Genomic DNA, 12,850 nt, shown 5'->3' on the forward strand with positions numbered 1-12,850 from the left:
ATTACATGAATTATTCAATTCTCTTATCCAATAACCTAGAGTGTTCACTACATGATAATCAACTTGTTATAACAAACATAATAAGAATATTTGTACATCAGACATGTAAATGAAAATTTTTATTTTCTTTTTCATTGCCATTATTCAAGAAAAAGTAGTCAATTTATCTTTCTTCAATCGAAAAATTAAATGTAACAAACAATGAACTAAGTAAAAATATGCAACATTGAAATGAAAATTAATACTTACCAAACAACAAATAAATGTCCATGACGCCTTTAACCTTCTTGAAGAATGCATTGAATGCACTGAAATAATTAAATTCTAATTCAGATACTATATTCTCCAAGAATTTACCATCAATAAATTAACGAAACAACATATATATTCTTTCTTAGACAAGTAGGTTTGTTTTACCTCATGAATGTTGAGCAAACTTTTTGTCCTAATGAAAAACTCTCTAGAATTATTTATCACCTGTTGCGTTAAAAACATAAATTTTTGATGAAAAGAATGAAACAAAACATGTAATATTAGTTCTATCTATATACATATATGTCTAAAATTTATTGATCAAAAGAAACATGAAAAAATTGAAGAAGAATTTTATGAGATAAATCAATTCACATGCTATTGTCATGAGAAGACATCAAAATAATGTATTTTGTAGGAAAAATCATGTACATAATTTTATCAATAGAACTCTTCAAATTCTTTAACTTAAAATTAAATAAGAGATGTTTTGAAATGTTTGAACTTCATTTGTTTGAATGACTATTTATCTTTCATTATATCTTTATTTTTTTAAAGTTTATTATCTAATTATTTATTAAAAATACTTTTACATCTTAAAAAATAGAAAAAATATTTAAGTGAAGGATAAAATGGTAATTCAACTTTGAGGTTAGGAGTTTCACACTTTCTGAGCACGCGCTTTGCGCGTGTAACCCATGAGTTTATAATTTCTTAAAAGATAATATTACTAAATAATAAAATATGTCTAATTGAGATTTCTTACTTTGTTTTACTACTAATTGTGACACTCCAATTTTCTGACCTCCAAGTGAATGCATCGAGATAATAATATGAGAAATTAATAAAATATGTCTAATTGAGATTTCTTACTTTGTTTTACTACTAATTATGACACTCCAATTTTCTGACCTCCAATGCATCGAGATAATAATAAGAGAAATTAATTAAATAAACTTCGTTTATAATTCAAAAAATAAGTTTGCAAAGCAAAAAGGAAAAATAACAACTATCTAAATTAAATTTCTCGATAGTTTCGTTTTATTGGTAGAATAATGTTAGAAGAAATAGTGTAAGATTAACTTTGAGTGAAAGGAAAACAAAACCTTTCAACTTTTTTACTTTACCTTTTGGATCTCCTGATAATTATAATGAATGTGTTTAAAGTATTGTATTAATTTTTAATCCACAAACACTTTATACTAATTAGTTAACTATAAATATTTAAAACTATGATGTAAAAAGTCGTATTATTTATATTTTGAAAATTAGAATATTTATGAATAACTACTATTTTTATATAAAATTTAATTTTCTCTTCATACATAACTTATCCATCATTAATCTAATATTATATGTTTCACCTTTTTTTTCCATAAAAAGAAAAGAAAAGAGTAAACATCCTATTTTATCACATTCATTCTTAAAGATGAAAATTAATGTATATGTAAAAAATTATAAGTACGGAGAAAAGAAAAAAAAAAGGTACACATGAGCAAGATAATTAGACATTTCATTTTGTTTGTCTCTATAGTGAAACTGAACATTTGATCATACAAAATACAAATATGAATTTAGAGCAACTTGCTAATAAAACAAGAATTCAACTATATAAAGAGAGACAAAAAAGTCTTATTATAATTCTTACTACAAATAAGTATAAAACTAACATATCAATCTCCGATGCTCCAGTAATTGAATTCTTATCTATTTCTCGTAACTGCATAAGGAAATCTCACAACTTTCACCTCAAATTGTGACATTATTTCACATGTTTAGAGTTCCTACATACAAGAATTGTAGGAGTGGTAAATAAAAGTTTCTTGAAAAAGTTAAATTTATAGAACAAAATTATGGAAACATGAAAAGTCACCTGAATTATTGTTAAAATAAATATAAAAAAGATAGAGATGAAATTTAATTTTAAAGATACATGAATCTACTTTAATTTCTTGATAATTACTCATTTTTATTTTTATTTACATTTATGTTAGAAATTTGAAAGGTCAAGATTATGAAATGAGAATAAGAAGATTATATATATATATATATATATATATATATATATATATATATAAATTATATAAGTTTTAATTTATTAGAGGGGCAAAATGGTAATTCAACTTTTAAATTTTGAGCTTCATGCTTATAATAATATATGATACTTTTGGGGTAAACTATTTCAGTTTCTATTGAATGGTTGAAACTTACATTAGTATAGCTCTTATATTCATGATTCTGAACTGGTATTTACATGGATGTTGAAAATATGTATATTGAGTTTCGGCTCGGTATTACATTTTTTGTAACTTGGTAACTTTGTAATATATCACAAAAGTAAATGGATTGTACTCAATCCTTATATACAAATGCACTCCAGACACCCCTACTCTATTTCTATATTGAGTATAAAACATCAACTATAGAAGTAATGTGTTTTGAGTATAATTGATTACACCAAAAACATAACAACAAAATGCAATTTAGTTTAACTTCTTGCTATGCCTTCAAAACATCTGGACTTTCTTTCTTTCCAGGATTTGATCTTGTTCCCATTCCCCACTTTCAGAGTTTCGACATTACATTTGCTTAATTTAGAACAGAGGACCAGAGTGTTAAAGTACAAGATATGCAACAGTGTTCCACTTCTTTTTAGAAGAGATACAGATTACTGGAGTGTTACCACTCTAAAACCACATGTTTACCGTGGAACCTATGGGAAACTGATTCTGAAATTTCTCTAGCACTTGGATGGTTGTTGTCCGATTCATTGTGAGAGTAATGTTTTGGCCCACGGCAATGTTCCCAAATCATTCTCCCTTAAGTTTTGTAGATCCAAGATAGACTAGTTGGCTCCAGCTGCAGTGTCCATAGAACTCGGGTGAACAGGTTAGTTGTAGAGGATGAGAGGGTGGGCCTGTAGTACGGAGTGCATCCTTATGTTCAAGCCGGGAGCCCTTTAAGAGTGCTTTAAGCATGAGGAATTCAAGGCAATAAGGTAGAGGGTGTGGCCTTGGATTCAATAACAGGTCGAATTTACGTATGGCTCATTGCACTACAAGTTTTCTCATTATGTTTGTCAACCTTCTTCAGTCATCTCTTCCTATCTATCTACCAAATAAAATTGGTGAACAATGATACGACAAACTTGTCACTCCTTAAGAAGAAAAGATGTCCTAAATCATATAGCTGTGCATCAACGAAACCTATAACAACACAAAAAGGTTGCCTCGCTATTACTCATATTGCAAAGTTGTTTCAGCTGAATATTTGTTTAACTGATCATTAGGTTCCGTTCTTGCTGCTTCTAGGAACAAAGGAAATACTAGTGATTCTTGAAAATGAAAAGGGAAAAGCTTGATTACTATATTAAAAAGAATAACACTAGAAATTCAAACAGAAGATCCTATGTCAGTTTCAACAGCGACTAATTCAAGATGCAGTAGTCTAGTTAGAAAAAAAAATCTCTTGTAAAAAACTGGCTTGTTAGGTAGAAGAGGGAAAAGATGGTTCTTCCAGTGGCGCAGCAGCATTAGGACTCCCGTGTACCATTGCAATGTGAGGGTGATTATGTTGGCCTCTGTAAGTTACAATCACCTTGTTTGGATCTGTTGAGCTTTTCTGAATATGTCTCCTTGCCGGACAATCGTTAGCTTCATTACACCTATAGTAGCTCTTGAGAAAAGTCGAATCACCAGTTCGCTTCATCCCATACTTTCTCCATCTCCATTGATCTGCCTCACTCAATTTCTCCGCTAATATTTCATATCTTTCAGTGCTCTTCCCGCGGTAACTAAACGTATTGCCTGCCTCAGTACTTGAAATTTGCATCGAGAATCTCACCTTCTTCTTCTTCTTCTCCTCATGTTCTACAACCACCAGTGGTGTGTTTGGAATAGTTTCAGTTTGGTTTTCAATTTTTGAATTGGTGGTATTCAGGTTATTGGAAAGACTAATAATTTCATCTAACCCAAAGTAATGCCTGTGTTCCGAGCCGGTAAAATCACCAACACGATCAGTAACATGAGTAGGATCCTCAAGAACAGAGGTATTATTAACGTTCATATCATCATGAACAGAGTTGTTCCTCTTGCCGCAACTTCTCACAACTGCCCATAAATCCCAATCATTTTCGTTTTCAGCCATTGAAAACCTTGTTCAAGGGGAAGGGAAAGGCTTCATTCATTAATGTAGGATTTAGTTTCCATTGAAAACTTGCTGGATTCTATATATATGGATTTTGTTTCCATTTATTTACTAATTCGATTCTTGAACTATTATTTAGGTAAGGAAATTTGAAGAGTTATGGAAATAAATTTAACCCCTTTTTTTAAGTGATTGGAGGCACCATATTTTACTTTTTAAATATTAACTATATTAGAAGTCCTATTACTTTTTAAAAATATTTCCTTATTTGAACTATATACAAGTCCTAAACATTTATTACTTTAAAATTAATAGTTTTTACTTTATATTAATTTTACTTAAATTATGGTAAATAGAAGAAATAAAAATATTATTATTTAGATCTATATAACATTTATATTAGCGAAAAAAACACTTGTATCCAAAAAAAAAAAAAATTATTTATAAGCACGTTTGCACCCAAAAAAAGAAAATTATTTACAAGCGTTCAGCTCTTGTTTTCTCCCAAATCATCACCATTTTGCAAGTATTTACCTAAATTATTTGGTGTTCACAAAATTATCATGAACTCATTATGTTAAATAAATTCTTTTTTAAAATATTGTTTACCCAATATGCACTCCCAACAAATTATTTAAATTATTTTACCATGTATCCAATCGAATTTGTTTTACTCTAGTAATACTCAAAGGAATTATAAAATCACTTATTATAAATGAAAACAAATATTCTGGGTTTTATTTTCTTCTCATCAAAGTTAATTCTATTTCAAAACTTCTAATTAAATGATTAGTGTAATATCACAAAAAAGAGGGGGAAAAAAAAGAAAAAGGAAAAGGTTTTTTTTTTTTGGTCTAAAGGAAAGGGGAAAAAACGAGAAAAGAGACGAAATTTCAGTTTCTCCTTTTAACGCCGAGCTGTAAAGAGCGGTGAAGACACCGGAGCGAAGAAATGTATCTAAAAGCTCCGTTTTGGAGCAAAGATTCGAACTCTGAATCTCAGACGGAATCTCCGTCGGCGGTGGCGGAGCTAATAAGCTCTCTTGAACGACAGAGACTATACAGGGAGGTGACACTCGCACTCCGCACAGGACTCAATGATGCACGTGCTGAGTTCTCCTTCCTCCGTATTCGCGGCCTCCGCGTCATCCTCAAGTTCCTCCGATCCGTTGCCGAGTCAGATACTACCATCAACATCTTCTGTCACAGCCAATCCATTCCCGATCTTCAAGGTTTTCCTCCATTCTCTGCACCCTAGGGTTTCGATGTTCAATGATTTTTCGTTTAATTTATGTTTCAATTGCAGCAATTTATGAATATATAATTGAATGTTACTTATATCCCTCCGGTTGGTTAACCAAAAAATTGATAGAGAAGTTGGTTATATAGATGTGAATGTGGAAATCCTGATAATGACACTAATGGGAAATTGGGAATATGTGATTGAGGTTCATTTTGTGACAACTTTGCTGCAAGGAGTTAAGGAAAAAAGAAGTTTTTCTTGTTTAAATTCATTTATACCTCAGATGAACTCTTATGGAATTGGTTTTGGCTTCACGGACGGGCTCAGTTAGGTGTTATGTCATGAAATCTGAGCTTCATTTCTTGATCTTACTACAATATTTTGAATCTACTCTGAAGCTTTCAAAAGGTATTAAAGTCGTTCGTTAAAGATTATAGGCACAATTACAAACAAATATTTGGTTTCTTCTCGAGTTGGAATGCTTTTTTAGTATTGATGAGAGTTCAGGTGTAAGTAGTAAAAGATAACTTGGTATTTGCATGTAAGGGAAGCCTGTTAATTACTGTTCCATTCCATTTAAAACAAGTCAAACAATGTTGTTTTTGACTTGTTCAGATTCGATAAGGATGCTGGATACAGATTAAGCTAGAACAGCAGTGAAATGCAGTAAACTACTAATTATCTTGGAATTTTAGGGACAGTGACACCTATTCCGGTCATATAAACTTATATTCTCATTGATGCTTATTCTGTAATTTTCTGGGGTGAAACCTTCTAGTTTCTGTTGAATGGTTGAAATTTACATAAGAAAATCTTCTGGTTTCAAGATTGTTTTGCTTAATTTAGAAAATGGATCAGGCTATTAACTGTGAGCTATGCAACAGTGGTTCCAGTTCTTTTCAGACATTCCTTGAGAGATACAGAGGACCAGAATGTTACCAGTCTAGACCACATATTTACTGTGGAACCTATGGAAATAACCAGCCCGTCAACTGATTCTGAAGTTTCTCTAGCGCTTAGAGTTCTGGAAGGTTGTTGTCTGATTCATTGCGAGAGTAATGTTTTGGCCCATCAGTACAAGGCAATCCCGGTAAAGTTCCCCTATACATCTTATCTTCTCACCAGAATTTGATCTGATGCCTTTTTTCTTCTCTAATCATGGCTCTCACTTAGCTGGAAACTATAATTGCCTTCAAATGATTCTGAAATTATCTGTTCCATGGCATTTTTGCTGCTACCTTTGGTAGTTGGTAAAGAAGCTTAGCTTTTCTCTCTTCTCTCTCTCTCTTTTTGTTAACAAATTACCTTTGGAGATCATTTATGCCCTCAAATTTACGCTTTCATGAATATAAGCACTTCAAAATGATGGCATGTTTAACTTGGTTGGAAATAAGCAGGTGTTGATGAACATACTGTCGACTCGAGGGGTACTGGGACAAGGAGCATGCTTGGATGCTTTTATTGCTATCATGCTGGATTCATCTGCCAATCAGGCGGTAGATATCTTTTCTTTTGACTTACTATTGACAGAAGTGGCCTAGAACCAGTTCTTCTTACCTGTAATACTCATTTGAAAAGAGTTTGGTATGAGATGCTTTCTATATTCAGTTAGCATCGAGGAGATCATCCAAAAAAAGTGTTTACTATGTGGCCACATCTGGATATTTTTCCTCATTTAACTGAAGAATACAAGATAAAAGTACTTGTAGTTTTAAAGTAGCTTCAATTCAAGATTTATGCAGTTCCATATTTGAAAAGAGTTTGGTATGAGATGCTTTCTATATTCAGTTTACTCCTCAGATGATCTGTACTTTGTTTATTTAGTAATTAAGCCCATTATTTAATCCACTGGCTGGTGATGTACTAGGATTTTGAGGCTTGCAATGGCATTGAGGAAGTTGCCATACTCATTAGAGACAAACAAGTAGATGAAAAATTGAGGTATTTCATCTCTTTAAGCTCGTTTCTTTTTAATTACGATGTAAAATCTCTTGCAATGTTCATGCCGTTCTAATTATATTGACTTTCTTTTCCATCAAGATCATACTGCATGCTAGTTCTAGTGTTTCCACCCTTTCCTTTTTTCCTCGTGGAAGTTGGAACTGGTACTCCCTCCGCTGTCTCTCGGGTGGCTTAGAAAATATTTTGGTGGTGTATGGCTGATACCTAGGGGAGTGTGATAGTGTCATTTCAATCTAGGAAAAGAAAAAGGTAAACAAAAGAAAAGCAAAACTGTGACATGAAAGCTTGAATTTGCTTAGCAACTCTGCTTGAATTGTTCTGAGAATTATTAATTTCCCCAGGCTCAAGTGTGGAGAGTTTCTACTGCTTCTCATTGGACATGTAAATGGGAGGGAGAGGTCTCCCATGGCAACAATTCATGAAGACCTAAGGCGATTTCTAGGTGAGAAATCTGCATCATTGATATGGGCAGCTAGTCAATTTGGTTCAACCCTTGATCCAGAACAGAGATTGACAGCTTTGCAAATTCAAGCCCGTAGAGTAATGGAGTCAATAGATCTTTATTGACCGTAAAGTTTCAGCAATTTTTGTCTTTGTGTGATGTCCAGAAGCCTCAGAGAGGTGGTAATTTCACTTGGAGGCATATCCTTGCAACAAGGATCGACCACTAGGCTATCCAGAAGCTACAATAGGAAGATAAGTTAATTCTGGTGACATTACAATACCACAATGTGAATAATTGTGAATTGTTTGTTCTATACAAAAGTACAATGCTCTCTAGTTTTCTGCTCTTATTTGTGATGTCAATATATTTAACATTTCATAAATCTCATCTGTTTTTTGATGGGATGTATCACAAGCTACAAATACGTGTATTTCACCTTTATCTTCAAGCCAACTACATCCAGGATTTTTGTGCATTTTCCTCTCATTGATGAGTTGTCTTATTTTGGCAAGATCACCCCATCTGCCTACAGAAGCATATAAATTTGCTAGCATGACATGGTTGCCTGTGTTTCCGGGTTCTAGCTTGATAAGCTTGTTTGCCGCAATTTCACCTACCTCAAGATTCCCATGGATAGTGCAGCCCCCAAGCAAGGCACCCCAGATCACTGTATCAGGATCCAATGTCATCTCATTAACAACCTTCAATGCTTCATTTATCTTACCTGTCCGACTTAAAAGGTCAACCATGCATGTGTAGTGTTTTAATGTTGGTTTCACATTATAAGATCTCATCAGATTGAAGAATTCAAGCCCAGTCTCTACTAGTCCTGCATGGACACATGAAGAAAGAGCTGACAAGAAGGTTATGTCGTCTGGTATGAATCCATTGTCTAGTATTCTTCGAAAGAACACAATTCCTTCCTCCCCATGTCCATGCATAGCGTATGCAGTAAGCATTGCATTCTCCGTGACCAAGTTATACTTTTTAATGTTATCATAAGCCAGTCTAGCATGCTTGACACATCCACATTTTGCATACATGTCCACAACAGCTGATCCTATGTAAGTGTTTGAGTCATATCCAAACCTAATTGCATAAGCATGAATCTGTTTTCCTCGGTCAAGAGTCGCTAACCTTGAGCAGGCAGGTAATATCGTTCCAATCGTGTATATATCAGGTCTCAAACCTGAGGATTGCATGTCCAAAAACAACTGCAGAGCTGACTCATTATGGGCGTTCTCAACATGGCCAGCAATAATACTGTTCCAAGTGTAGATATTAGGATCAAATCCATCAGCCTTCATCTTCTCAAGAGTGGATTCAACACTAACCATGTCGTTAGAGCGAGCATAGCCAGATATCAAAGCGTTCCATGTTGGTATATCCCTCTCATCTACCTCATCAAAAGCTTTCTGAGCAGCACCAACATCCAGACACTTGCTATACAATTCTACAAGTGCCCCACCAACAAAAGGATCGGTTTGCAGACCCCTACCAATTGCATAGGAATGTATCTCCTTCCCACGTCGTAACAACCCCATATCAGCACAAGCAGCAAGGGCACTGCCAAGAGTGAACGAATCTGCTTCAAATTCTTCCTTCTGCATTACCTTCTGAAACATATTCAAAGCTTCATTGAACATAAAGTTGTTTACATAACCTGAAATCATTGAATTCCATGAAATTATATCCTCACACTTCCCTTCATGTTCCATCTGATAAAACAGCTCTTGAGCCTTTGAAATCTCTCCATTCTCAAAGTATCCCACTAACATAGTGTTGTAAGAGACATCATTCTTCATCGAATACATTGAAAATATTAGGAGGGCACTCTCCATATCCCCACACCTCCTATAAACATCAATTAAGCCATTAACAACAAAAGAGTTCGACATCAATTCATTTCTGGTGAGATATCCATGAATTTCTTTTCCCAAATGTAGCATTTGTAATCTACCACAAGCAGGAAGCACACTCGCCAATGTCTGGGCATTTGGCTGGAATCCAGCAACTTGCATTCTGTAGAGATATTCAATGGCCTCTTCGTCGTATCCATTCTGTGAAAATCCACCAACCAAAGCACTCCAAGAAATAAAATTTGGAGTAAAATGGTCCTCAGCAGACATCTTATTAAAAACTTGAAGAGCTTCACTTAACATTCCATTGGCAGCGAAAGCAGTAATAACTGAATTCCAAGAAACACAATCCCTCTTGGACATTTTGTTCAAAACCTCTTTTGCGTTATCCAAACTCCCACATTTCCCATACATATCAATCAAAGCATTGCCCACATAAACATTGGATGCAAATCCATACTTTATCACTGTACCATGTAACTGCTTTCCCAATTCAACCCCACCATAACCACAACAAATCTTCAAGACCACCGGAAACAAGAAAAACTCCAACTCCAACTCCTCAAACCGCACCTGCCTAAAACACTCAAAAGCTTCCTTGGAAAGCCCATTACTTAAATAGACATTAATAACAGCGTTCCATGAATACAAATTTCTTTCAAGCATTTTATCAAACAGTTGGACTGCATCATCAAAACAACCACATTTTCCATACATCTGAAGCAATTTCGTCTCAACAAACTCGTGCCCATGAAACCCATTTTTGAGTGCTTGTGCGTGGACTTGTTTACCCAGGTTAGGGCATTTGCAGGAATCAAGAACTGAAGCAAAGCTGCTTGAACTTACAAAGTCGTCGTCCAACGGAGAGAAGTTAGCCTGCTCCGTCGAAATGGGCGGTGGAAAATCCCGTCGCCGGGGTAAGTTTGATTTGTTAAAGGAAAGCTTAGAAGCTCTGAAATTAAAGGAATCATTGGGTGGCTGTAATGGTAGTGGCTGAGCAATGGGTACCATTTCGAGCATAATGTGAAGCGGGGCAATTTGATAAAACAAATTTAAAACTACAGAGATGTGAAATATTACAAAATAAAAGTTACGTATAAATTTAGGGCATACCAATAATGGGTATTTGTGCACTTTCTTATGCAACAAGCAATTATGGTCAAATATATTACTCGATTAGTTTCTTTAAAATAATAAGTATAGTAATTCAAATATAATAGAGAAATGATTATAATTAATAATAAAAATAAATTATAAATAGTGTAAAATGAAAAAATATTGTTGAACATTTTAAAATAGCATAATGAACAACAATTATTATTTGAAAGAAAGGAATAATAGTAATTAATATACTCACTAAAACTTTAGAAGTAAATTTTTTTTTAAAAAAATAGCCTTATTCCTATTTGAATATAAAGAAATTATCTTTTATATTATAAGGCAAAGTAAGGACGGTTAGGTGAGAAAAACCCTTTTTGAGCTTATTGAATAAAAATGATAGAAGTTTGTGAAGTATTTGGAAATGGTATTTTTTTATTCAAAGATAAAATCTTGATAAAATTACCCTCAGCTAAAACACGAAAGAAAAAAAAAACATATTATGGTTTGAAACTTTTTCATATAAAATATTATAATCATATTATAAGGTAAAACAAAATGCTTAATTATATGGAGTTTGTATAGCCTTGATTTTATCATTTTAATGACCAACTTTTGAGATGTGACTCTCCCTTGTATAATGATAATAGAATCACTCATCACCTTTTATTCCCACCATGCCAATAGAGGTGCATAAGTACATGACTCGCAGAGGCGGAGCTAGATAGAGATTTATGAGTTTAGATGAATTCGTTAGTTTTTTATAAATTTAATAAATATATGTATATTAATATATGAATTTTCAAACAAAATTGATTAAAACCTTTAAGCTCCGTTGTCTCTGAATTGACTGGGAAAATCTATCTATTTGCAGTAGAATGAAAGCTACCTAGTGTGAAACATCTCCATAGAACTCTCATTACGACTTTAACAAATGTTTTTTTGTAGGTAAGTAAACACCATATAGTAAGTCTATTTTTCTTTTCTGTTCCTTCAATTTCATTACATGTTTTATGACTTATGTACTTATATATCCTGATATGAATTTAAATTAATTCTCGTACCTCACCTTCATCATTTTCGATCTTCAATACTCTCATAATATGGCTTATGGTTTAAGCAACTTGATACCTATGTAATCTAACCAAAATTATTAGATAAAGAGAGTCTTGTTTAATAATAAAAAATTTCTCTCCATAATTTATAAATTAAGAATTGAACTATAAAATAAAATACTACTCCATTCGTCTGGTATTATTTGTCATGAATTCTATTTTTAGAGTCAATATAAAAATTCTGACTAACATTTTAAGATGTACTTTTTCATCATATTAATATGCAAAAAATAGTAATTTATAGTACTTTTCATATAGTTTTAGAATATCTAATTTTTTTTGTTTAAAATATCAAATTAATATGATCCAATTTACCTTTGAAAATTAGTCAAATTGACTTTCGATAAGCGCAGTATGACAAACTATTCCGGACGAAATTAGTAATATGTGTAGTTAATTACATCTTTTGAGGTAACTCTTTTCTAAACTCTACATAAACACGAGATGTGATAGAGTTTTGTCTTGATTTTTTTATTTTATTTGAAGTTTATTTTTTCCTAAAATAAAAAAAGAAAACATTTTTTTTTAAGGAAAATATAATATTATTTTGTATTTGATTTATTCCTTTCTCAGAGGAGAAACTTAAAAATTTATAATTCGAAGAAGACATCTCTTCTAATATCAAGAACACAAGAATATCCACAATATAGTCGTATAGAGACTTTCATTTATATATGGAGATTTATTTCTTTGCACTTTTAATGTTTTTCTTTGTTATAATTTTAATATAA

At 32.8% G+C, this 12,850-nt stretch overlaps 3 protein-coding genes across 4 annotated transcripts; 1 reads left to right on the forward strand and 2 right to left on the reverse strand.

Moving 5' to 3' along the window:
- Positions 1-3,738: 3,738 nt before the first annotated feature.
- Positions 3,739-4,398, reverse strand: LOC101254769 (WRKY transcription factor 22-like). Its single transcript, XM_004235065.2, has one exon. The coding sequence runs from the start codon at positions 4,396-4,398 to the stop codon at positions 3,739-3,741; it is 660 nt and encodes a 219-aa protein (XP_004235113.2).
- A 624-nt stretch (positions 4,399-5,022) lies between these two features.
- On the forward strand, positions 5,023-8,469 carry LOC101266312 (uncharacterized). Of its 2 annotated transcripts, XR_740500.4 has the most exons (6): positions 5,130-5,629; positions 6,525-6,730; positions 7,038-7,136; positions 7,508-7,581; positions 7,681-7,851; positions 7,944-8,469. XR_740500.4 is itself a non-coding variant. In XM_004234945.5 (5 exons), exons 1-5 carry the CDS (start codon positions 5,350-5,352, stop codon positions 8,167-8,169), a joined length of 885 nt encoding a protein of 294 aa, XP_004234993.1. In that variant the 5' UTR covers positions 5,023-5,349; the 3' UTR covers positions 8,170-8,469. The 2 variants fall into 2 exon arrangements, 1 of the variants encoding a protein (XP_004234993.1); XM_004234945.5 differs by lacking the exon at positions 7,681-7,851 and having other exon boundaries at positions 5,023-5,629.
- On the reverse strand, positions 8,300-11,020 carry LOC104646388 (pentatricopeptide repeat-containing protein At2g13600-like). The gene has a single exon (XM_010319739.4). The coding sequence runs from the start codon at positions 10,924-10,926 to the stop codon at positions 8,380-8,382; it is 2,547 nt and encodes an 848-aa protein (XP_010318041.1). The 5' UTR covers positions 10,927-11,020; the 3' UTR covers positions 8,300-8,379.
- Between the last annotated feature and the right edge of the window lie 1,830 nt (positions 11,021-12,850).

The sequence above is a fragment of the Solanum lycopersicum genome, chromosome 3, assembly GCF_036512215.1.
Source record: "Solanum lycopersicum chromosome 3, SLM_r2.1".
Classification (NCBI taxonomy): Eukaryota; Viridiplantae; Streptophyta; class Magnoliopsida; order Solanales; family Solanaceae; genus Solanum; species Solanum lycopersicum.